We start from the raw sequence: 25,927 nt of genomic DNA, 5'->3' as shown, positions 1-25,927 counted from the left end.
CCGCATTCCGCAAGACGATGTTTTCGCAAGGCAGTGTTTTTTGCAGAACGAATTAACATTGTCTTGTGAGGCACCACTGTATTTTTAACTGAATAATTCTGGGGTGCTTGGAGGCTACAAAAACTAGCTCAAGTTTGTTTCCATAGGATGAAATTAACAGAAGTTGCATTCTCTCAAGTGGGAGTGCAACTGCAAAGAAGCCCATGGGGGAATGCATGGAGACTGCCCCACCAACTTTCTTCATAGTACTCTGCATCCACTGAGCAAACATATATTAAGAACACTTTCCCCAAACAAATGGAAACAAACATGGTGACTCTCACAGAGGCCAATGGGAGGGGACCCTAACTCACTGGGAGATCATAGACTCAGATTCAACCTTTGCCACCTCAAGTTAAAAGGATCAAGTAGTAAGTGATGCCTAATACCTCTTCTATCCTATAGCACTGCTGCCAGCCAGTGCAGTCAATATTGGACTAGATGAGCAAATAATCTCATCAATAAAGCAGAATTAGATCCTCCATACAGGAATCTGATTGCCTGCAATTATGACTCAACCCCCACTCTGTTTTGTGCACTGCACATATCCAGTACAGTGGTGCCCCGCTTAACGCTTACCCCGCTTGACGATGAATCCACTTCACAATGAAGTTTTTGTAATTGCTTTTGCAATCACAAAACAATGTTTTAATGGGCAAAAACTGCTTTGCGGGGATCAGTTCCCTGCTTCGGGAACCAATTCCTCACATTACGATGATCAAAACAGCTGATCGTTGGGTTTTCAAAATGGCCACCAACTGCTCAACATGGCTCCCCGCTGTGTTTTTGGACAGATTCCTCGGTATACAAGCACCGAAAATGGCCGCCCCTATGGAGGATCTTCGCTGGAGGATGAGTTTTCAGCCCATTGGAATGTATTGAACGGGTTTTCAATGCATTTCAATGAGCTTTTTTATTTCGCTTGACGGGGATTTCGCTCTACAGCGATTTCGCTGGAACGGATTATCCTCGTCAAGCGAGGCACCACTGTATTAGAAAAATGGATGGACCCTACCCATGATGATAATAGTCACAAGTAATGGTAGGAACGATATATGGGCTGTAGCAGTGGAAAATATAAGGAAGGAAAGAACAGATGTTCATTCATGTTGGTTTCTCATCTTCATGAATAACAAGAGGATTTTGGGCAAGATACTATAATTTTAAACTGTAGTCAATCCTACAGTCACAACTTCACTCCCTGGCAAAATGTGGAGGAGGCCAACATTGTCTAATCCAGGGATGAAAAATCTTTGGCCCAACAGATGTTTTGGAATACAGCAGGACTGCAGTATCCGTGGATAATTGGTTCCAAGCTCCCTATGGATTCCAAAAACCATGGATAATAGTGAACCCTATCTTTATCATTGTCTCTAAATCCCTCTAGTGCCCAGTTCTACTAATTACATCATAGAAATACGTATTTTTCAGTTTTTTCAATATTTTCAGGCAATGGGTAAGCGGAACCGTGGATACTGATCCTGCGGATACAGGAATCCTACTGCACAGCTCCATAATCTTTTTCCACTGACTACAATGGGGTTAATGGCTAAGGGTCAACATTCACCACCCATATGTGAGACAAACCCATGGCATTTTTTTTCTGGAAAAGCTACAGACTGTCAAGAGCCACAGAAACTGAAACCAGAGTTGGTCGGAGGTGCAGACACCAGAAAATTCAAGCTAGGATATCCATAACAGAAGCCAGACTTGTAGGAATCAGGCTGACTAAGAAAGCCAGTTTCCTGACACGTCCTGCTATACAGCATTTAAGACTGCTACATTGGCCCACGTGTTGGAAGTCTCATCAGTTCTTCTCAATAAAGGGCTGGCCTCTTGTCCCGTTCTATCTCCTCCTTTTCAGCCACACAAGGCAGCCGGTGCTGGGGATCTTTCCTACACCACCATCAATATCCATGAATCAGGTCCCATATAGGATTATGTCTCCAAGGGTTAGTAATAAGCTATACCAATCAGAAGTGGTTGTGATTGCATTACAAATTTCTTCTCTTTAAAAAAAAAATGCAATTTCAAATTACTAGAAAAATAAAACACGATGACAGTCTGTAAATGAGAGAACTGCATGGAAGAGCAGAACGCAGAGCCCTATCCATTTTCTCTACCTTTTTTCTAAAGAAAAGAAATTACTCCAGCTTATTTGATTTCTAGGATGATAAAGATTGGAGGCTGTTTTTCCTGTAGCCATTTTTTTAATTTAAATAAATCAAAAGTGACTAAACTTTTTTTTTTTTTATCAAGATAGGTTAGAGTCTGGAAGATTATTTCTCTGGAAACCATTATTTTCTGTTGATTGGCAGAGCAAGTGTTGAAATAGCAATATGCTTCCTCTCCCACTGATCTCTGTGCTCTCAGAAGTTATGTTCTAGGGCAAAAAAATATATATTCTCAAATGTGAAGAACAATAGTGAAACCTGTTTTTAGCCCAGGCTGGAAAATATTCTCTAATGGGAAGAAAAGAGATGCCATTCAATGAACAAGATACTCCTTCTTTTTTGCAATTGTTGCTTATGGATGCAGGGAGAGTATGTCATCTTAGATGAATCGTGAAGCAAAGAAACACTCTCCTGTCTCCATATTTTGCAGCCACACAAAACAGGCAACAGTTATGCCCGCTGGTGTAACAGTCTATTTTGAAGAGTTAGGCCTCCATCAGAATAATCCTCCTAGCTGAAGGGAAGCTCACAAACATAGGCAACTGGTGGAACTGCTATATCAACCAAAATGACTTTAGAAGCCTTCATCTCTGCTAGGAGCAAATCTTTGGTGAAATGCATGATTCTTCTATAACCATTCAAAACCACACCACCCCCATAACTGGTATAATAACAGGAATTAAGTGCTATCAATGTGATTCTGATTTACGGCAACCTTTTCCAGGGTTTTCTTGGCAAAAAGTAATCAGAACGTACAGAAGAAGTAAAATCCATTCCTACCTCCAGTTACTATTAAGACTGAAGCACTAGAAACTGGTGGCTCCAGTTTCAAAGGAATGGCAAAACCACTCTGGATTTGCACCTGAACTTTACAGGAGCTATCCAAGGTGCTGTACCTCATTTGGGGCCAGGATTCAGCATACTTGAGAGCTCCTGTAAAGGTCAGACTCAAACCCAAAGCAGTGAAATCAGAGTCACCCATCTTCTCTGGAATGAAGGTTAGCTCAGAAGGGAGAAGGACATCTTGGGGTGGGGACAGCAGATGACCCATCATCCTGCCACTGTGACCCTGCAAGCCTTGGCCCCACTATATCACTGGTTGTGACGGAAAGGGAACAGAGACTCATTGATCTGTTTGTTTCAAACCAAAGGCACATTTGCTTAATCAGCACCATCCTTACATTTAAGCTGCAATTCTGCAACGCACTACCTAAGAAGAAAATCCATGCTGAGTACAACTGTTTGGGCAGCTGAGCAGATATGCGGAGAAATGCAATCGCTCTGCTCTCCGACAGTTTCCACTGCTTAATTCCTTCAGGTTACCAAGGTGGAGTCCGGACCACACGTTATGCCACCACTCAAAAGCCAGCTCGCTAAGGATGCATAGACACAAATCCAGCAAATGGACTCATCAATCCCTTCCTGCCCGGGGCAGGCTCAGAGAGGCTGCCTTTCTCTTAAGAAAGGATCCAACTGTGTTTCTCCAAGAGCCAACAGAGTCCAAGAGTGTGTCCAGCACAATGACTCTTCTTAAGGTCATTTAATAATATGGCTTGCAACCTTTCTTCTCGCCTCTCTACATTTTCCCTTACACACACATTAGGGGCCCACAGGATAAACGTGCAAGCTTAATTTAGCATCTGGAGGATCTAATGAAGGAAGCACAGTTCCTGTATTAAAGTAACAGAGGCACAGAATTACGGAGTTAGAAGGGGCCTATAAGGCCACTGAGGCCAATCTTCTACTCAATGCAGAAATCCAAATCAAAGCAGATCAGACAGATGGTTGACCAGTTTTCTCTTGAATGCTTTAAAGCAGGCTTGTCCAACCTTGGCCCTCCAGATGTTCTTAGACTACAGCTCCCAGAAACCTTCACCATCAACTCTGCTGGCCAGGATTTCTGGGAGTTGAAGTCCAAGAACATCTGGAGGGCCAAGGTTGGACAAGCCTGCTTTAAAGTGATGGCTTGCTCAACACCTCCTGAAATAATTGGCTCCTTTGTCATACTGCTCTAACAGTTAAGAGGTTTTTCCTGAGATTGAGCCTAAATCTGGCTTTGTGTATCTTGAGCCCATGATTACATGTCCTGCACTCTGGGATGATCAAGAACAGATTCTGCCCCTCTTCTGTTGTATGGCTGTCTTTCAAGTGTTTGCAAAGTGCTATTGTACCTTTCCGCTGCCTTCTTTTCTAAAGTCTCAACTGCCCAGTTCTTTCAGTCTTTCCTCACAAGGCTTGGTTTCCAGTCCCCTGAGCATACTTATTGCCCTCCTCTGAACCTGCCCCAGTTTGTTTGCATCCTTCTTAAACTATGGTGTACAGAACTGGACACAATACTCTAGATCAGTGGTTCTTAACCTTTGTTACTCGGATGTTTTTGAACTGCAACTCCCAGAAACCCCAGCCAGCACAGTTGGTGGTGAAGGCTTCTGGGAGTTGCAGTCCAAAACTCCTGAGTAACCCAAGGTTAAGAACCAGTGCTCTAGATGAGGCCTAACCAGAGCCAAATAGAGGAGGACTAGTACTTCGCAGGAGACTATATTTCTATTAATGCATCCTAAAATAGTGTTTGCCTTTTTTGTAGCCACATCATATCGTTGGCTTATATTCAGCTTGTGATCTACAACGATTCCAAGATCCTTCTCATAGTTTTATAAGCCAAGTATACCCATCTTGCAACTGTACATTCAGGAAGGTCTGGAACAGACGTGAGCAAGGACCACCATGTCAAGAGCCACTGTGCCATCTCTGCATGTAGTTACCGCTTGAGGTTGGGATAAGCTTGAATTCAGCCAAGCATTCCATGTTTCTGTACTGACATGGACGTACCACATTAACTAGCCCAGAGCTGTTCTTCTAGATGTTGCTCAGCTATAGCTACCATCCATCCTTTTCAGCGTACATAGTGATGAAAGTTTGTGGGACACTGTAGTCCAAGACCCCTTGGAAGCCCACATATCTTCCAATGTTCTACAAGCAAATTCTCATATAGCATTAGAATACCAGTGGTATTCTTGAGCCAGTGATTTTTGGCATGCCAACATACCAACAAATGGGATGACATTAGGGGCAAGTCCATTTAAATGTCACAGAAATGTTTAAAGATCACAGAATGCTTACAGGGTAAGGATTTTACCTATGGCACAGCACTGCACACTGAAATCAATCCATTGTTCTGGGTTCAAGATATGTGGCGGGAAGGGGGCTGGGGAAGATTGACACTTTGAAATCAATACATAGTGTCTTGGGGACATTATGCTTTATCATTCCATGAGACTGCAAGGAAAGAAAAAGAAACAGACCTCATAAAAATTTCAAGACGGTGCATCTAACAATTGCAAATGAGATGCTAAAATAACCCCTAAACAACTTGGGGAAAAAACTCTACACAGGGGCGGAGAGAGAGAGAAAGAGAGAGAGAGAATTGTCAAGGATCGGTGAAAAGATGAAAATTTTCAGTTTCCCCAAGTTTTATGTTTGGATTGTTTCTCTGTTGTCTGTAGAAAGCCACTTGAAAACAAGGGGACCAATAAGCTTGAAAGCCTTTCCCATCACTAGACATACAGGAATCTGCAATACCAAGTACGATAAGAGTACAGAGAAACAAGTGGCAGCAAAAAGACTCCAAAGGCAGGGGTAATTCATTGTAAAAGAGCAACATCTGAAAGGCAGAAATTGGGCTCTGAGTGCAGGGGCATGTCAGGAGTGCAATCCACCACAATTCACAGTTCCCTGGGGTTTGGCTGCCCATACAGAGATGGTTGTGTGCAGAGTTCTCTCCTGTACCAGGGAGGCTCCAACTTACATATTATGGCTTCTGCAACTACATCACAGCTGTTGGGAGTGGAATGAGACCATCCAGTGCCCAGGTCACTGTTGCATCAGGAGTAACAGAAACCCCACTGGTGAAATTAGAGGACAGGTTCAAATAAACTTTAGCACTAACCCTAGACAGGACTGTAGGGTGGGATCCAATATTATTAATTTTATTATTTTTAAGATTTTTCTTTTCTTTAAATAGATCTTCATATAGAGGTCTGGTGCGCTACAAAAATATAGAAATGCAAAATACCTTGTTGATAATACTTCCCTCAACAGAACGGCCACCTTGCCGCCACCCCTGCCACCGGGAAAAACGAGAAGCGAAAGGAAAGAAACCAAATGCTAGTTTTGCAAACGCCCCTGCCTCCTGTTGAACCAAGTGGGATTGTCACATGAACAACAGCTTCATTTGTATAAACAATACATTTAGGGAAAGCATTTAAATACAGCAGATTTGTGAACCATTGGTAAGCTGTTAAAAATGATACACACACGTCCGGGTTCAGTGGTTTCCTTTTTTCCTCCTTCCCAAGGCCTTGCTTAGAGTACTATGTCTTTGAGCCTCTTCATTCCTGGAGAGTCTATCTCTCTACATTCTTGCAGAAGAGGGTTAATCTCATGCATTATGTTTTCACTGTCTGGCCCCCTCAGCTCCGTCTCCGTGGGCCGAGAAGGACCATTGTTTACAAACGGCTCCAGGTCGCGGCTTGCTGGGCAGTGCATTTTGTAGGAGGCTGATGGTTTCCCCGACAAGGGACTCTTCAGGTGGACGGGTGAGGTGATGGGACTGACAGCTTCGCAGCCGTTCCCTGCCTCCCGAACTGCGCCGTTGACCTTTGGGCTACAGATGGGCAAATCCACTGTTCTTTTACCTTTCACGTTGACCGGGCCACCTCGCTCCTCGGAGGAGGGCTCATTCCCATCCTTGCCAAAGGTGGCAAAAGTTCTCTTTGTGCTACAGTCTTCGTAAAGCTCTGTATCCACAGTCGTGGCTTCTATAGAGAGGGACATGACGTTTCTTCCGTGTTCGGGGGATTTCGCTCGATTGGGGACAGGGTTCCGCGGCATCCAGCAACGGTCAGAATGGCCAAGGATTCGACACTCTTCCCGGCAATGAAATCCTTCACCTTGATCTATGGCAAGGAGACAACAACAACAAAAAGGGGGACTTATAATAGAAAGAATGGTTGCAAATAATGAGTTGCTTACCTGTGAAGGCTAATTGCCAAAACCTGTTGCAAATGAAACAACAAGACCCATACTGTTGCTATTTATTTTCTGCACATAGATCCAATACTGATTTTATGGAAACCAAGGGAGCACACATTTTGTTTGCTAGATATCGTCAAGACCAAACCCTGCTTTGCTTCAGCCAGGGTGGCCGGTGGCATTCAATGGCCTTCAGAAATTCCCTAGAACCTGATGGGGCTTAAGAGTCATACGAGATTCACTTTATTAATAGTATAAATTAGAAGAATCTGACCGTTTACTGTAGGCAGTTAAACAGAGTTGCCTTCTTTAGGCAGTTTGGAATAGTTCACCCCAGTATTTGCTCGCATGCACAGGGAGAGTATTTGTGACTGGATCTACTGGGATCCCAGTACCAGCCATTCACGCAGGTCCAGAATTGCTCCTCAGCATTTCATTCCAATGCAGATTGTCCTCCCACTTTGCTTATCTTCTTGGCCCACTTCACCCTCTCCTCTCTTTCCTTTTTTTTAAGCCACGTGCCGAAAAATGCCCATCAGGAAACATCATCAAATGATACACACTTAAAAATGCACAGACCAGCATGAAAAAATGCATTATGCGGGCCCATCCTGCACTGGAGCAAACAGGAGCAAATGAGAACAAAAATACAGGGAGAGAGAGAGAGAAGAGGTATCTAAAAAAACAAAACAGAAAGGAAGTCCTTTTGATCTGCTTTTACTCTGTTGACACTAGTTTCAGTCCTGCACTGTGTGAACACTAGGATGCAGTACTGGGACCATGTGTGTAAAAGTAGTTGAACATATGTTCAGTGTGGATGGGCTCCTTCTTAGTGTCTTATAGATATTTTGACTACAGATGACAACAACTCCTTTATGTTCCAGCCAATACAGCCAATGGTCAGACCTCCAGAGACGACACTGGGTTGCCTATCGCTGGCCAGCTGTATTTGCCTTCGTTATGGTTTTACACCCCAGTTTCATCATGTGCTTCCTGAAAAGCAAATTGGTGCACTAATGAATCAATGGAGCCTGTGGGGGGTTCAAGGGCCTAACCTAGTGCCACCCACTTATTTCACACTTTAAATCCCATTATCCTTCTCAGCATGCTCGTCATTCAGAAATGATGGGAAGTGTCGTCTGAAACATTTAGAGGGTGCTAGATTGGAGAAAGCTATGCTGGACCAATTAATTTAGCTGCAAGTCTTTCTTCTCCCAAGTAGAATAATAGAATCATAGTCCTTGGAAGTGAAGTTGTACAAAGCCAGAGTAAGTGAAGGACAGCCCCTCCAGTTTTCAACCACAACTCCCATCAGTCCTCACAACTGGCTATAACAGCGAGGGCTGTTGGCTGTTTCAGACTCTGTTCTCCAAAAGGAGAATGGCCAGCATCATTATCAAATACACGAGGCTTGGCAGGAAATGCCATGACAGTTCAAGTCACCTAAAACCAGGTTTGTAGTCTAGATCTTCCTGTCCCCTATAAACCTCACTGGTTTCCCATAGCAAGCAGAATACATTTGCAAAGTGACATTTTAAAAGAGCTGTTTTTATCACAACCATTTCCCTACCGCCACTGCCACTCTGCTCCACAGACACAAAAACACACTTTTATTCTTATTATTTTAACAGGCTGAAGTTCAACCTTTCGAGATATCGTTTTTTTGAATTTCTGCTGCTGTTGCTACTGCTGTCAGAACAAAAAGCTGAAGGGAAACAAGTTGCGATGGGAAATAAATTAAAACTACGTTCCGCCGGCATTGCATGGCTGCATGGAGTCAGCATTTTCTCCTCCCTGCTGCCGGTGTTAAAGGTATGGTTCTTTAAACCTTGCTCGACATGAGATATCCAAGCAGAAAATCCACACTGGGCAATTAATTTTGCTGGCTCCTCTTTTTTATTTGGGCTCCACTTCCTCCCAAACCACAAGGTTGTCTGCAGATCCCTCCGACCCAAAAAAGGGTGGAAAATATTTCTTATGTATGCAGGATGAAATAAGCTATTTACCCGTGAGGGTGTGAGGTATCCCCCAGTTGTCTAAGGGGCAAACAGGCACGGTCTATTTTACTAACAGCAGTCAGGATTGCTAGGTCAGCAAAATCCTACTTCTTGTGCTTTCAGGGCCAAAACCAGAAACCAGAGAGTCGGAACTTGAGATGTCACAGGGAATGGTCTTTGTGACATCACAGAACAGGCTTTTGTATTAAAAACTGCAAAATAATATGTGCAAATGCATGCTTGGGAGTGATGTAATATGGATTTCCTGCACTACTGTAGTAATAGGTATATAAAGCACATAGACCAGAATCCTACCACTTGTAACCGAAACAAAAGCATGGAAGCCACTGAGGTGCATTCTGGACATGTCTGGTTGCCTGACCGGGAGCATAACCAACATGCAGCCTGCACTTCATCCATCAGCCACGGCAGTCTCCAAAATGTCCCTTCCATATCTAGCTAAAAGCAACAGGATTCTAACAATTCAAACACCTTCACACTATGAAGAGTTAATAACATTAACCCCAGGCAAGGGAGGCGCCCCGTCGGGGTTTGATATCTTGAACCCTCCCGTTCCCACCACTGCGGTGCTGTTCTCCCCACGATTTTGCATGCCGACTGCCTCAGTGCCAGCCATTTGGAAGCTCCGCTCATCTCTGTGTGTGCGCAAGTCTTTCACTTTGCAATTTCATTTGTATTACCATCACATTCTCGGGGAAAAAAAGGAGAGGACTGATAAAAATTCGCAGCACATAACACAATGCAGCAGCAAGAGAGAGAGAGAGAGAGAGAGAGAGAGAGAGATGCTTTAGCACTTGCAAGAGATCGGCTGGAAGAAAAGTCACCGGGATGGATGGGAGGAGAAGACAAAGAGAGAAAGGCGCCCATTGGTTGGCGTCCTGCACATTCAGTCTTCTCCCCCTCAATATTATTGTGTTCCGCTGTTCTCTCTCTCTCTCTCTCTCTCTAGTCCTGGTGTTATTCCTCTCAACTACCCGAGTTGTTTTTGTTTTGGTTTGGTTTTTAAAGGAGGATTAAGGAACACAATCTATGAGTTGCCTTGTTGCTCTCAGAGCTGGGAGCTGGAGGCTCTAGTTTCTGCAGAGCCATGAAACTCCCTGGATGACCTTGAGCCAGTCACAGTCTCTCAACCTGACCTACCTCACAGGACTGTCGAGATGATACAGGGAAGAGAAGCCCAATACAGCCTGAGCTCAGTCAGGATACAGATTAACTCATAAAATAATTTTAAACACACATACCTTCCTTTCATTCCCATATGAAGTCAGGGCTACAAGTTTTCTCTCGCTCTTAAGTATCAAGATACAGTGGTGCCCCACTTAACGATTATCCCACCTGACAACAAATCCGCTTCATGAAGATGTTTTTGCGATCGCTATTGCGATCGCAAAACGATGTTTCAAAGAGCTTTTTTGGTTTCCCAACAATCAGTTCCCTGCTTCAGGAACCGATTCTCTGCATTACGAACTGATTCTTTGCATTACGACGATCAAAACAGCTGATCGTCGGTTTTTCAAAATGGCCACCGGCTGTTCAAAATGGCTCCCCGCTGTGTTCAGGATGGATTTTTCGCTGCACAGGCATCGGAAAATGGCCGCCCTACAGAGGATCTTCGCTGGACGCTGAGGTATTTTGCCCATTGGAACGCACTGAACCGGTTTTCAATGCATTTCAATTGGCTTTTTTATTCTGCTCGACGAGGATTTCGCTCTACAGCAATTTTGCTGGAACAGATTATCCTCGTCAAGCGAGGCACCACTATATTAATTTATGGGGTGCGGGGAGTTAGGAGCAAATTCCTAAAGCCAGATGGAGCATATTTTCCCACAACTCTACCATCCTCATGACTAGCAGAAGTCAATTATATGAACACTTTTTTAAAAAATTCATATTTATCTCCACAATTTGTGCCCTTGCAAAATTCTACATTTTTGTTCCCTCAATGTGGAACACTCACACTTGTAGTGCCTGCGGCACAACATCCGGTTGCTCCAAACTGGGAGACGAAGAAGAGTCGATACTACATGTCCGTTCTCACAGTCACAGTTGCATCTGGAATAGTCATCTTGCAGCCCATTGTACGTTACGAGACTACAAATCTCATCAGGCATAAATCACACAGCCAATAGTGAGGGGTGATGGGAATGACAGTCCAACACCACTGGGAGGATTATAAATTGCCCAACTCTTGTCGGTTTACGCTCATCCATAAAGCAAAGCAAAAGTAAAGCAAAATGTGCTGCTTATATATCACCTCATGGTGCTTAAAACTCTGTCTAGGCGGTTTATCATTTAATTATGCAGGCTGCCATTTACCTGCCTACCTGCCCCCCCCCCAGCTAACTGGATACTCAGTTTACCAACCTCAGAAGGATAGAAACCTGAATCAACCTCAAGCCAGCTACCTGAGTGCGGGACCTAACTCAAATCATGAGCAGAGTCTTCATTACAGTGCTGCAGTTTAACCACTGTATCCCAAGGCTCCATCATACCTCGTGAGGCATTCACTCTTTCCCACAATGCATTTAGACACAGGCACGCACTGCTGCCCATTTCTAGTCCCACAGTGTCTCACCTCGACAACACTATGGCTTTTATCCACCAAGTGAACGGGAAAGTGAGCAAGGGCCAATATGATTGTCGTTGGTATCCCTAAGACTTGGGAGACCCTGGGGGTTTGCATCACCCCCTGGCCATGGAGTCAGATATGTGTGGTGTCATTAGGCCAATCCCAGTCTTCCTAGCCTGACCCATCCCCATAGGGGCGTGGAGGAGATAAAGTGGAGAACTTGTCAGCCATGTACACTGCCTTAAGCACATGAAAGTTGGATATAAATGCAGTTGATGAAAAAATAGTTCATGCCACTGAAGGACTGACCTTATGGGAAAGGGGTCAAAGATGTAGCGTGAGTGCAAAACTGACCAACCAAACTCCAAATAGCTGTTCCTTGTGGTCCATGGGGTCACGAAGAGTCGGACACGACTGAACGACTAAACGACGACGTGAACCTTCAACGCCTCCATGTTCCATAAAAGAACTTTGTGGGCCACACAAACCTTTCAAAGCAGCCTCCTCCATCAATTACAGTGGAATCGGTCAACTTCTCTCCTGGGACTAGAGAAGGGCCTCAATCTTCTTCTTTACCTCAGGCAGCAAAAGATCTTGGGCTGACTCTGAGAAGAAAGAAAGCTGCTTACAACCCCAACCGTATAGCTCAGTGGTTTAGGTCTTTGGCTCCAGAGCCAGAGGTTGGGAGTTTGATTCCACAGGGTCCCTTCTAGCTCTGCAGTTCTATGTTATAATATGCCCTGACCCCTTCAGTATGGATGCTGAACCACTGGTCATGTTGACCAAAGCATTCTAAGAACTGTAGTCCCCCCAAAAATAAGAAGACTTAATTCAAAACACTCTCCATCCCTATCAGAAAAGGGGACTCTGAAAGATGTACAGTGGTGCCTCGCTAGACGATGATAATCCATTCTACTGAAATCGCTGTTTAACGAAATCATTGTCTAGCAAAAAGCATTTCCCCATTGGAATGCACTGAAACCTGTTTAATGCGTTCCAATGGGGAAGAATCGTCATTGTTTACCGAAGATCGACCACAGGAAAGCTGCTTTGCGAACCGCTGATCAGCTGTTTAAATCGCTGTCTTGTGAAGCTTAGGTCCCAAAAATACCTGTTTGCGAGCATAGAGGGAGCTGTCAAAATCGTTGTCTAGCGAAAATCGGTTTGTGAAGCAGGGACCAAACATTGTCTAGCAAAATCCCCCCATAGAAATCACTGTTTTGCGAATCGCTATAGCGATCGCAAAAAGCCAATGTCTAGCGAAAAAACTGTCATGCGAGGTAACTGTCTAGCGAGGCACTACTATATCTCCTTCTCTCCAAGAATTACAACAAACATCTCGAGGCAAGCATCGGGTTTTTGGATCCACCTCTGTCCTTGCCTCTGGAGACCATCACAAAAGCAACTCATAATGATTGCCAACCACAGACCTGCTGTGTCTGTATATTGATTTGCAAAGGTCTGGCCACGAAGCTTTCAGACAGGTGGGCTGGCTGAGGAGCAGCCCCATTGCTTCACAAATGTCTGAGGTTTAAAAAACAGAAAGAAAGAAAAAAGAAAGAAAGGGGGTTAGAGGAGAGAGAATGAGCCCACAGCTTGCCTCCCTCTGCATAAAAATGGAAACGAAGTCCCAGTTGTTAAAAACAGGAATCGGGAACTATCAGGCAGGTGAAAGGATGAAGAGATGGCACAGAAGAGCTGACCGAGATGAAATTGCACAGATGCGCCAGAAAGAAGTCAAAACAGCAGCCCTAAGAGGAAGCAGAAAGCAAATGGGCCTTGGCAGGAGCAAAGGGGGGGAGTCAAGAGAGAACTGCCCACAGTAAGACCCACAGTGTGTGGCAAACTCGGCTGCTTGACAATTTTGACTCCCTCTGGTTTTGCCGCATTTACAGAAGTCTATTACAGGAACACATTACTAGCTCCCTGGGTAAGCTGTGGCAGACATGGGGGGGGGGGGAAACGAGGCTCCTTTTCCAAACAGACAATACACCAACCTGGGCTTTAGATTTATTTTTTTAAAAAAGCCTCTTATTTTTGCAACCAGTCATAGATTTAGACAGAGACTGGAAACAGAACCATCAAACTGTTCTTTGGACACAGTGTTTACATCTCTTTTATCTCTCCCCCTTTTTTATCCTCAAGAACTATGAGATGCAATCCTAGGGTTGTTTATATTTTCAGAAATCAACATTCACTGTGGATTCCTCCTATGTCAGGGTACACAGATCTGCTGCATGAGGGTAGCAATGTATGTTTCTGCCTACCACCATTTTAGCCTCACAACAGTCCTGTGGCGTAGGTTGCAGCTGTAGTACTACTGCTATTTGACAAGCTTGACTGGATTTTTCTTTCTTTCTTTTGTTTTTGAAGAGCTATGATTCTCATCTGGAAGATACCCATCTACTCTCCATCGGAAATTTGAGCCCTTTTTCAGACTCGGGCCCACCTTCAACTTCACACAAGTCCCAATGGGCCACAATCCAGTGGTGGTAAGAAAAGGAGGGAGCCAATACTGCATACTACCATATTTTTTCCATGTATAAGACGCCCCCAATATATAAGACCCCCCCCCCACTTTTCTAACCCCAAATTAAGAAATCTAAGTGGGGCTTAGCAAGTGTAGGGGAAAAGGGATAAAAGTGCTGCAGAATCGCTTTGATCTCTGCTTTCCCCTCCACTTGTTTCTGTTCTCTCCTCAGCTTACTTCCGTGTATAAGACGACCCTCAATTTTAGTATAACAATTTTAGACAAAAGTATAGTCTTATACACAGAAAATACGGTATATTGCATACTAGCAAATCAGCAAATGATGATGTCAAAAAAAGTCTGGTTCTGTAATGGCTCTCCAGAGAGTGCCAGAAGGCTAGATTAGAACATCAGGAAAGCTGGTTGTCTTGGGAACTAAGATTCCCCAGGAAGACACCAGCTTTCCTTTAGGGTCCATTGTATTCTCTAAAGGGTCCAAAGGAGAAGATTAGTGACTAGTCAATGAATCCTCCACTCTGCAGCTGTTAATACAAACCAACAGTATCTTGTCCACACTCTGTACGTGGATTTTGCTTTACGACCTCTGTAACAAACCACTTACCCACTCTACAGTTACTCCTTGCCCAGGACTTCTGTGGTGCACCATAATTTGAGGCTAAAGCCCCCAATGCACTTTGGGATTCCAAGACATCAGAATATAGCTCTAGAATGCCAGGCAAGTTCAGAGAAGGATGGCAACACACCTGAAGTAGAAGGAAAGGGCAGGACCGATGGATGAATCTATATCTGATTCACTGGCGTGTGTGCCTGACATTCAAATGGCAAAGACAAGAGGAAAAGCCAGCTGGGTTTCCTCTGGCATTTGGGTATGGCACGACTTTTCATTTGCAAGCCACAGGATCCCAAACCCAGCATTCAGCAATACAAAAAAAAAATCCAGATCAAAAGCTTGATCCACTCAGCTCTCCAAGCAATTTTCACCCATGGAATCCCAGCATCAGCCTCAGTGGGGAGACTGAAAGGTATTGAGGGACAAGCACAAGTGGAGGGGGAAAGCAGGGATCAAACAGCTGCAGGATCGCTTTGATCGCTACTTTCCCCGCCACTCCCTAAGCCCCATGGGGCTTAGCAAGTGGAGGGGGAAAGCAGGGATCAAAGGGCTGCAGTATCCCTAACTGCCATGGGGCTTAGGAAGCTTAGCAAGTGGTGGGGAAAGCAGTGATCAAAGCGATCCTGCAGCCCTTTGATCCCTGCTTTCCCCTTCTACTTGCTAAGCCCCATGGAGCTTAGCAAGTGGAGGGGGGAAGCAGGGATCAAAGCATGGCAGGATCGCTTTGATCCCTTTTCCTGCCCACTTGTTTTGTTCTCTCCTCAGCTTACTTCCATGTATAAGATGACCCTCAATTTTTTGTCTAAAGATTTTTGACAAAAGTATCATATTATACATGGAAAAATATGGTAAGTAGAAGATATTTGGTGTATTATAAAGGGAAAAGGAACCGATGCAGCCCTCTCTCTCTCTCTCTGAACAGAAGAGCCTCTCTCATTTCAAATAACATCAATGAATGTAAGAGGAAAACTGCTTTTTAAGCAAAGAACTCAGAGCAAAGCACATTTTTACTTCAATTTTGAGCAAAATGCCTCATGCTTTTCTGTTTACCATTAATCCAATTTGTTCACTGAATTCAAAAGAGTTAGCATACCAATTGTTTAATGAGCAAAAGGTGAGAGAAAAATAGCCCCTAATAAACGGGGAGGGGAGATTTTGTTGGAACTTGCTTCAGCCTCTGATTTACATAATATAATAGAGACGGAAGCATGTTAAGATGCAGGTACTCCTCCCCTAACAGATCAAGGGAGGTGTAACTTCTCAAAGAGGATAAGTAGTGCCCCATGCCAAATCCTACAATTTGGAAGTCAATTTGGAATAGCAGTAGGAAGCCACAGAGAAACCAACAAATAGGTCACTAGTCTAAATGAAAGATCTTGCTACAAGACCTTTTCGTAGTGGTGAAAAACACAAACCACTTTTTCGTAACTAACAAGGAGCAAAGTGGGGAGAGCTGTCCAGACAGAAAAGCCAGTGCTGATTAAGGAAGCATTGCCTTCACTCTCAATTGACTTTGCTTGCTCTCGGTGATGACATTGCATGGCCAGTAACACATAACCCCCCCAGTTGCTCAGTTCACCTAGGCGAGCAGAAAAATGGCAGAAGCAGCAATGGTGAGGAGAAACAATATGACAGTGAACGTAACGGGGGAAAAGGATTTATCATTTTTATTAGATGTTTTAAAGAATAATCTTCTTTTACCTGAAGGACCACTTTAGGACCCCAAAATTAAAACAGGCAAATGATTGGTGCCATCTTATTTTGGGTATATTGAAACCCTGTCTTTGAATCACTAGAAAACCTATTTCACCAGCCATTGATCACATGTTTCCAAATCTCACACAGTGGAGTCCAGGGACCCTGGTTTTGCAAGGGCCATGATTCCACTTCAATTTTCAGTCTGAACATGACAAGAGCTATCCAAGGTAAGGTTCAGCCTCTTAGATCAGAGGTCCCCAATCCCCCGGTCCGTGGTCCGGTGCCGGTTTGTGGCCTAAGCCAGACAGAGACAGACCTCCCGCCTGCATGTGCATGAGAGAGAATGCCCGCACAAGCACTGTGCCACTGTTTGCGCATGCACATGAGCGAGCGAGCACCCGCCCAAGTGCCATGCTGCTGTTTGTGCATGCACACAAGTTCTTGCTCATTCGTGCACGTGGGTGCCTCGCCTTCCCCAGCTGGTCCACGGGGTGGAAAAGGTTGTGAACCCCTGCCTTAGATGATTCTTGAAAAGTTCAGAGTAAAACATGAAGTGGATCCCACTCCCTGTGCCCCCCCCAAAAAAACCTAGAATCAACCACTTTAATTACTTCAAGGGTTCCCAATCTTGATCTCCACAGATACTATTCATCTGCAGTTCCCAGGGGTTCTGATCTTCGGCCATGGGATTCTAGTTTCTAGAATCTGTTTCCAACATGAGGGTGGAGGGCATACGTGGAAATCATTTATCTACAGCAGCATCTCAGCAGGATCTTCCTGACTATAATTCCCAGTGACCCTGCTAGCTCAGAAACGCTGGAAGCTGAAGCTCAAAAAGGAAACTTTTCCCATCCTGGCTGGCTATGCACTCATTTCACTGGAGATACCCAGGTGTGTCGCTTCCTCAGTCTCAGCTCCATCACTGAGATGGGCTAGTATCTTACTTCAAACAGAAAGGAAGAAGAGGTAAAGAGCAGAGACTCTCAAGTTGCCATTAAGATTTGGTGCCTCTTTGGCAACCGTATGGTGCCGTCACAATCAATACAATAGCATGCTTGGGTACGAGCAAACAGCATGATCATTACAAAATTCATTTCAAAATCTTTCTGGAAGCTAATAAATTTTACAGCAGTTTCAATCCTTTCTCATTGCAACAAAGGAAAGCTTAGTTCCAGACAAATTAAAAGTAAATTGATTGCCTTAGGGGGATGTATTCAGATATCACTTTTCCATGTTAGAAATCTCTTTCCCTAAAACACAGAGGAATGAAAAAAGCAATGGAGAATGAACCACAGAAACAATATGGAAACAGCAAATCATTAAATCCCCATTTGCAAAACTGGATAGCAATGGGGGGAAGGGGAATCAAACTTAAAATAAAATGCAAATATGTCACTGGGGTGCAGGCCTAACATTTGTGCCTGAATTTATGAATAATAAATATGAATAAACAGTAAACATAAAGGGATCAAACACAGCTTTCAGTGTTGTTTCACATTTATCCATCTCTTCTAGAGAGATGATATAGACACAAACTTTGCATTTTGCTTTGGGGGGAGGCATAAGAGAGCAAAGCAGCTATTCTATAATTTAGGAAAAATTCATATAACACCACCTTTCCTTCAGCTGGCTGTTCCCAAGAGGTCTTTCACACCTTCATCCTCACTTTGCAGTCATCTGGAAATGAGAGTGGGTGAGATCTTTATCAGACCACCAACATCTCGTAAACTGAATCCAGGTTTTGAGCCTTGTAGGACTCTTCATCAGGTTGGGCATTACAGAGGGAAGGAGTGCAGAAAAAAATAAAAGAAAAGTCCCCCCAAATTGTGGCCAGATATATCACACAACCTCTCTTGTTTTAAAACAATGGAGGCTACAGCACCCGACGCTAGTTTTGTAAGTCCTTCAGGACTTGAAAGCTAGCAAATGTTTGTGAGATTATGGGAGTCTGATAAAAATATTACCCACCCTAGAATTGTGTACAAGGACCATATGGCTTTAAAAATTTTTATTGGACAGCGCAACAATCCTGACAAATGCAATTTGTGAACTTTAATAAACACTTCTATACAACCCCTTCAGACAACACCTTAAGTTCAAAGAAAACATGAAAGGATGATATGGCTATTATACATATTTGTGGGGGAGGGTGAAAGAGACGGAAGGAGGGGTTTTATAGTTGAAACAAACTCTTCACTTACAATCCTTATTCATGCATGGGAACTGTATGACCTGCAGCACACAAATCCTACTAAAGTGGCATTTGTAATACCAATGAGCATTCTGGACAACTTACATTTTACTCTTGTCCAAAAACAAAGCAATTGAAACAACAATCTCGTGAAGGCATCCGGTGTAACCCTCCCGAGCATGCATCTGGAGAAGTGGGTTACAGCCCACAAAACCTGAAGCCAGTTAGAACTCATGACCCTTTTAGTGCCACATGATCCTTCACTTTATTTTTCACATCTCATGAGAAGAGAAGACTTCCTGGAAAAGACGCTGATGTTAGGAAAGTGTGAAGGCAAGAGACAACAAAGGATGAGATGGTTGGACAGTGTCACCAAAGTGACCAACATGAATTTGACCCCAACTCCGGGAGGCAATGGAAGACCAGGAGGGCCTGGTGTGCTCTGGTCCATAGGGTCACGAAGAGTTGGACACGACTAAACAACTAAACAACAACAACAACATATGGCTGTTCTGTCTCTTGCGATAAATCATCCCATATCCTAAACCTGGTGGGTAAAACACAGACCCTGGGCAGCATGCAGCCCACCTCCTGCGCCCCCTTCCAGTTTCTCTGACCCTTCCCGATGGTCCCAGACTGGATCAGGGCCGGTCAGGGCAGGGCAATCAAAATTGCTAGGGCCAAGGGCCAAAAGGCCAGCCTGCCACCGAATACATGCCCCACAGGCTGGGGTCCTGATCCCGATCAGCTGTCCGGTGCTTATTTCCCAACACACACAAGAACAAACAGAGCCACATATGTGCCATGTATCAAAACATAAGCACCTCATTTCATGCGCAAGGGCACTGGGAATATGTAGCAGAGGAACATTCTGGACAAGCAGAATTTTACATCTGCTGAACAAAGCATCGGAAATGAGAACTTCCTTAAGCCTCAGAACTAAAAATGCTCTCAGGGATGCTGCATCTGTGTTTTTAAACTTGGAGGTAGATTTATTTGGGGGGAGAGCTTTAGGGAAAGAGGGGTTAGCAGTCAATCCAGATAGAAGGAGATCCATGAACACTTGGTTCACAAACAAGCCAATGCCTAGCCATCCATAGCAAAAATGCAAGCTGCCCTCTTCCAAAGTTCATCACTCACTCATAAATTAAGAGGCTGACTCTCTTCTTTATCTCCCCACATGGTTTAATGTCAGGAGACAAGATGAGAAGAAATTACTGTATAATATTTCTCACCTCTTGGCCTCCTCCATTGGTTAATAAAAGAATCTCAGCCTTCACTGGAATATAATCCAGCAAAAGCTTCCCTTTGGAAGATATTTAGAAGACACTAGTAACTGGAGACAGTGACAAATACGTCTTTCAGCAATTCAGATCCCCCCTTTCTTAGATTTCCAACACTTGCTACCTCTATGCTATTATCAGCAGACCAATGATGTCTGGACAAAGCGAACAGCAATTTACAGAGAATTCTTTTAACAAGGAAGGGGAGAGGAGACTGGAAGTACACGAATTTATTAAATAACTACCAAGCAGGAACAGGGTTTGAAAATCCAGTCGGGCAAAAAATAATTTCCCATCGTGTTCACCCAGCTAAAGAAAAACAGGTCAAATCTACAGATGATTGAAATCAGTGGAATCCCGCTGAAGGGAACGGGGCTTTGCACAGTTACACCTGATTTTTAAAATTAATTCATATTTTGAGACCAGGCAGTACTAGAGTCTTTTTTTAAAACTACACCACTGGAGATTTTTGTAAAAAAAGGACAGCTCAAAGAGATATCCCAAAAAGAAGCATAAAAACACTCTGATTACTGTAAAATAGTCTTGAAAACACAGAGACAGCAGCATAAGAATCTAGTGAAATTTTAGGGCAGTGAATATAAAGCCTATAGCAGCAGCCATTAAAATCACACACTAAAAGGAGAAAATGCTTCCTTTGCTAGTAATGTTTTAGCAGATAATAATCATTGTGGGCTGTCAAGTCAATTCTGAATTAAAGCAACCCTTTTCAGGGTTTTCTGGGTAGAGATTACAGTGGTGCCTCGCTAGACGATGATAATTCGTTCCACTGAAATCGCTGTTTAGTGAAATCATCATCTAGAGAAAAGCATTTCCCCATTGGAATGCACTGGAACCTGTTTAATGCGTTCCAATGGGGAAGAATCGTTGTTGTCTAGTGAAGATCAGCTGTAGGAAAGCTGCTTTGCAAACCGCCGATCAGCTGTTCAAATCGCTGTCTTGCGAAGCTTAGGTCCCGAAAACACCCGTTTTGCGAGCGCGGAGGGAGCTGTCAAAATCGTCGTCTAGCGAAAATCGGTTTGCAAAGCAGGGACCAAATATTGTCCAGCGAAATACCCTAATAGGAATCACTGTTTTGCGAATCGCTATAGCGATAGCAAAAAAGCCAATGTCTAGCGAAAAAACTGTCAGGCAGGGTAACTGTCTAGCGAGGCACCACTGTACTCAAGTGGTTTCCCATTCCCTTCTTCTGTCCTGGGACTGTGCAGCTGGCCCAAGGCCACCCAGGCTGGCTTTTCTGAGAGGAATCAAACTCCCAGCCTCTGGCTCCATCCACAGCAAGATGTGTCCACCACTGAGCTATTCAGCCATCTAATGATGCCATACAAGATAAGGTCTGCTTGATAAAGAATCTTTAAGATTCCCCAAGTTTTCTTAATCTTCAAAATCTTTTTTTTTTTTTTTTGAAAAAAAATCTTCCTTTTTTCCACAGAATTTCAATTAATCCAATCGGAAGGTCAAAAGGAAAATAATTTCATAAACGTATCCTGACCCCTCTGTGCCTCCTTGACAGGAGCTGGACTTGATGATCCGTAAGGCTCCTTTCAGCTCTGAAGTTCTAAGATAATGTATTATTTCCACAACCTCTTCAACATATTCATATTATGGGTGAGGGTTGTGTTTTTTTTTTTCCTGGAAGATGGTAAATGATTGGCAGCCTTTTGTCTGCTGGAGAAAGTCAATGAATTTTGCATCGCCTGAAGGGAAACCTCGGTCTGATTTCACGAGGATGCCTCCATTTTAAGAATTTGTTTCAAACTACAAACCCCAGGTCTTAACATCCAACCCTAACATTTTGGGGACATTTCGGTTTCTTCCCTCACCCCGCCCCTCCAAAACCGCATTCATCAATGCCCAGCCTGATGAAGAATTCTGAAAGGCTTGAAAGCTAGCCTGTTTTCTTCTAATCTTAGCTAGCAGTCTAACATAGATATCAGCTGGCTGGAAAACTCAGTGAGTTGGAGTCCCTGCCAAAAGAGCCAGGGGTTGCAAATTCGATTTTCCACTGTGCCTCCCAGAAGAGTCAGCCGGGATAGCTATGGGCAAGGCGCTGAGTCCTGCATCATCACCAGAGGAACAGCCCTTCTGATACTACCTAGGAAACCCCAGCAACGACTGCCATGAGTTGGAATCAGCCTGACAGCACGTAATTATTATTCATTAATATCGGTTTTACACCCTTCATAAGGAAGCACTTACACCCATCATGAATCATTTTTAGTTGCTTTTTCACCCAGCCTCTGTAACCATGGCTAATTGTATTCAATAATTTAATAATTATTAAATAATATTACGTAATAATAACAACCTTGGAGGTGCCCCCTTCACCAGAAGTGCATTTATAACATCATCATCATCATCATCATCATCATCATCATCATCATGACCTTCTCCTTTCTTCTAGCCTTTCAAGCTCTGATTTTGGAAACCAGGAAAGGCTGAGTAACAGGGCAAGAGGGTTCACCCAGGTGGGCTCAAGAAGAACACTCCGTATCTGCCACCTGAGGCAGCTGCCCCCGTGCGCCCAACGAGAGGGCCAGATCTGATGAATCTGCTGGGGGGTTTTGCGTTGTGCCTGCAGAGAGACCGCTAAACCATCTGCCTACCTAATCAGGTATTCTGCTCCAAACCCATTTTCACTGAGCCTCTTTGTATTAATACGGGAAGCCTTAAGAAGGGGGATGAACTCAATAGTCTGACTGGTGGCTTTTTGCTGTGTTTTTTTCCCCCCAATCTCTATCTATTGTAGCTCTATAGTTTGCATACCCAATTCCCATTAATGCTAATGGGAGTTACTGTACTGCGTGCCACTGAAGCCGGATACAGGCCTTTTGACTTCATTACAGAAATTTAAAATTCATTACCACAGGATACTGAGGGATTGCCCTAAATACTCTCTTCTTTGTTATATATGTCCTTGTTAATGCGACTATTTGAGTGTACCATACCCTGCTGAGTAGGAAACATTTTCTAGGCTGTTTAAAACAAATTCTCCACAATTGGAAGCAATGCTTTTGTCTCCATTTATGCCTTTGACACCAGCTGCCTTCAGCTTAATGGGCCCGGAGTAGATAAAAGCAAATTAATCCAAAAGGTGACTTTTTTCCTATCCCATTGTCAAATCGCAGGCAGACAAATTCAAGTATTCCTCGTCTCCCTGCGATTCAATGCAAACCGTGCATTCAAATTTGAGCCCCAACAATGAATCCAATTATGAGAACATCCTATTCAAATTATGCATTGATCAGAAAATGGTTGCTTTACTATTGTGGGGGGGGGGACAGAATTACAAAACAGAAAAATTACTGATTTGGGGAGTCGGAGCAGGGGGGAAAAGAAGGAAAAGGTGAGATTCCAAGGTCCATTGGAGTACCACTGGGCCATAAATCTAAATTTTCATTAAGAGATTGTTCAGATATTTGAGTCCCAACCCATGGCAGACTTTATGACACTGACGTGACTCATGGACAGAGAAACAGGGGGCACCTCATTCGCAAAATGTTGGGAGGGCCGCCCTGCTCCAGTCACAAGTCTTTCATGTGTTAAAGCACTAGCCTCTCAAGAAAATAATCAGCCAATGCCACTCATCAAGAAGCAGCATAAGGAGATCAGTGGTGTAAATGCAGACTCTGAAGCACCAGCAACGATCAGGACAAGCTGCAGAGCTGCATTCAAAAGGAAAGCCCCCCCCCCAAAAAAAAGGCAAGCAGCTGCACTGATCCATATCAACAACATTCTAGCAGATTGTTAAGAATGCCTCTTCAAGCTGCTGGTTTTTTTGTAAAACTAATAGAACTTAATTGCCCATCTGATAAAAAGCCAACTCAGAATGCTTTGGGTTCATAAGAATATATTGTTATTCAGAAAAGCGGTCGCAAAACCGTCAGCGTAAAGCGGATTCATCGTAGAGCGGGGTAATCGTCCAGCGGGGCACGACTGTACCCTAAATCAGATGAGCAGATGCAAAACTAGAAGTGGTTTAAACCGGAACATGGCGTAATCTCTCTGAAGGAAGACTGTGACCAGGTAACCTGTAAACTGTAGACGGGCAGCTTCAAGGGCCCTGATCTCGCTCCTTCTCCTTTTTAATCTTGGAATCAGACTTAGACTGGGCAGTTCTTCAGACAAAGGACACCTTGAGAAGAACGGTTTCCTTCTGGGAGCCCTTCAAAGGGAGTCGACACAAAGCATGTACCCTGCTATGGAGCCAAGGTTGCCTCTCCTCGGCTCTCAGAAACAAAGTACCGCTGCTGTTCTATTTAATCATCAAGTCTACGAGTAAATCAAGATGGCATGTGGTACCCAAAAGAAAAACCTTCCTCATCTCTCAACAGAGCACAAGCATGAGCTTCGCAGAGGACAGAAGAAGCCAAAATTGTCCTAACGCTTCCACCCCCAACTTCCACGGCCTGCTTATTGGGAACCGAGAAACCACCATCTAACACGGCCTTCTGCTGCCCTACATGTAAATATTGTTGGGATGACAGCCAAGGCAGAAGGAAGAGAGCACCTCTCCGAGCAAGATGGGAATCTCTAGTGTCAGATACAGTCAGCCTGACTAATGAGACCTCCTGCTTGCCAAATCCTACAGCCTCGATCTGTCTACTCCAACCACCACATATGCTCTGATGCTCCATGGCGCTGCTCCAGCCGTCTACAGATCCCAATCAAGTATCAATAGCATGAGCGTAAGCGATGGTGTAGAGAGGGAGGGCCATGTGCTCCTCGTCTTTCCTTTTTTTTCCCCCCCTTTCTTTTTTGGTTTTCAGGAACTCTGGCTGCCATTCAGGCACCAGCTTGAAAACAAGCCGAGGACTTCATTAATCCAGACACGGAAAGTACCACCAAGTAGACAATAAAAAGAGAGAGATTGGGGGCTGATATGAGAGAAGGAAACATCACCCAAGAAAGTAGGAGAGGTTTCAGCTGCGTCAGAGTGGCTCATTGCTAAGGAGGGAAGTGAGAGGCGGTTTCAGACAGTGTTCATAGATCTAAGGGGGCTCCTTTGGAAGAATCAGGCATCATGTAGGACAGGGAGCTTAGCTCCTTGGTTAGAGCCCAGAAACTACAGTGGGGTCTTGACTTAAGAACGGCTCGAGTTAAGAACATTTTGACTTAAGAACCGCTCTCATAGGAAAATATTGACTTGACTTACATACTTAGATTTGAGTTAAGAACTGAAAAAAACCACGTGGGAGGCAGGGAAAGTGCAAAATTTGAACTTTCAGTTAACTGTTGGCCAGTGAAAAGGGTGCCTGTCGGCTTCCTCACTCCTCCCAGCGTTTAGAGAGTGGATTGGGAGACAGTCTTCAGACTGCCTGGTACTGTACTGCCTGGACTGTATTTTCCCTGCCTTCCCTGAACCTTTCTTGACCTAAGAAAAAAAGAAACAAAATATCCCCCTCTAGTGGTCGAAGGCGGAATAGCAGCTTCCCGTTAGTTTCTATGGACGGAAAAGAGCAGATATGGATTAAATGGTTTTCAATGCATTCCTATGGGAAATACAGATTTGACCTGAGAACTTTTTGACTGGAGAACCGCCTTCCAATACGGATTAAGTTCTCAAGTCAAGACCCCACTGTATTCAGGTTAAATATAGGCATGCATGAATATGTCACTTGTAGAATCCAGCTTGCCTTGGATTAATTTTCCATTAAATCAAAAAGTAAATTTGGTTTTCTTTTCAAACAGACACTGGCAAGTTTGATGGGTCAAGGTAAAGATGGACACGAGCCGCCAGTTCAGCTGTTCATGCCAGTTTATCAGCCAAACAGGTGTTTGGCACTTCATAGCCTTGCCTCCTCC

General features: G+C 44.0%; 1 protein-coding gene and 2 long non-coding RNA genes across 6 annotated transcripts in view; 2 read left to right on the top strand and 1 right to left on the bottom strand.

Moving 5' to 3' along the window:
* LOC144584457 (uncharacterized) overlaps nt 1–3,700 on the top strand; it is an 855,455-nt gene extending 851,755 nt beyond the window's left edge. The window contains exon 2 of the long non-coding RNA XR_013538720.1: nt 1,192–3,700. This is a non-coding gene — a long non-coding RNA (uncharacterized LOC144584457). The remainder of the gene's footprint in view (nt 1–1,191) is intronic.
* A 2,105-nt stretch (nt 3,701–5,805) lies between these two features.
* The window catches only part of PCDH19 (protocadherin 19), a 142,976-nt gene continuing 122,854 nt past the window's right edge, over nt 5,806–25,927 (bottom strand). For all 4 annotated transcript variants that reach the window (XM_020802122.3, XM_020802123.3, XM_020802124.3 and 1 more), the window contains one exon: nt 5,806–7,168. In XM_020802122.3, coding sequence (XP_020657781.3) covers nt 6,576–7,168 — 593 coding nt within the window. In that variant the 3' untranslated portion in view covers nt 5,806–6,575. The remainder of the gene's footprint in view (nt 7,169–25,927) is intronic.
* Nucleotides 7,187–25,927, top strand: part of LOC144584455 (uncharacterized) — a 44,820-nt gene continuing 26,079 nt past the window's right edge. The window contains exon 1 of the long non-coding RNA XR_013538717.1: nt 7,187–25,927. This exon is cut by the window's right edge and continues 17,881 nt beyond it. This is a non-coding gene — a long non-coding RNA (uncharacterized LOC144584455).

This window comes from Pogona vitticeps, chromosome 11 (genome assembly GCF_051106095.1).
Source record: "Pogona vitticeps strain Pit_001003342236 chromosome 11, PviZW2.1, whole genome shotgun sequence".
NCBI lineage: Eukaryota > Metazoa > Chordata > Lepidosauria > Squamata > Agamidae > Pogona > Pogona vitticeps.
The sequence above is the reverse complement of the archived record's forward strand: the minus strand, read 5'-3'. Positions and strand labels throughout refer to the sequence as shown.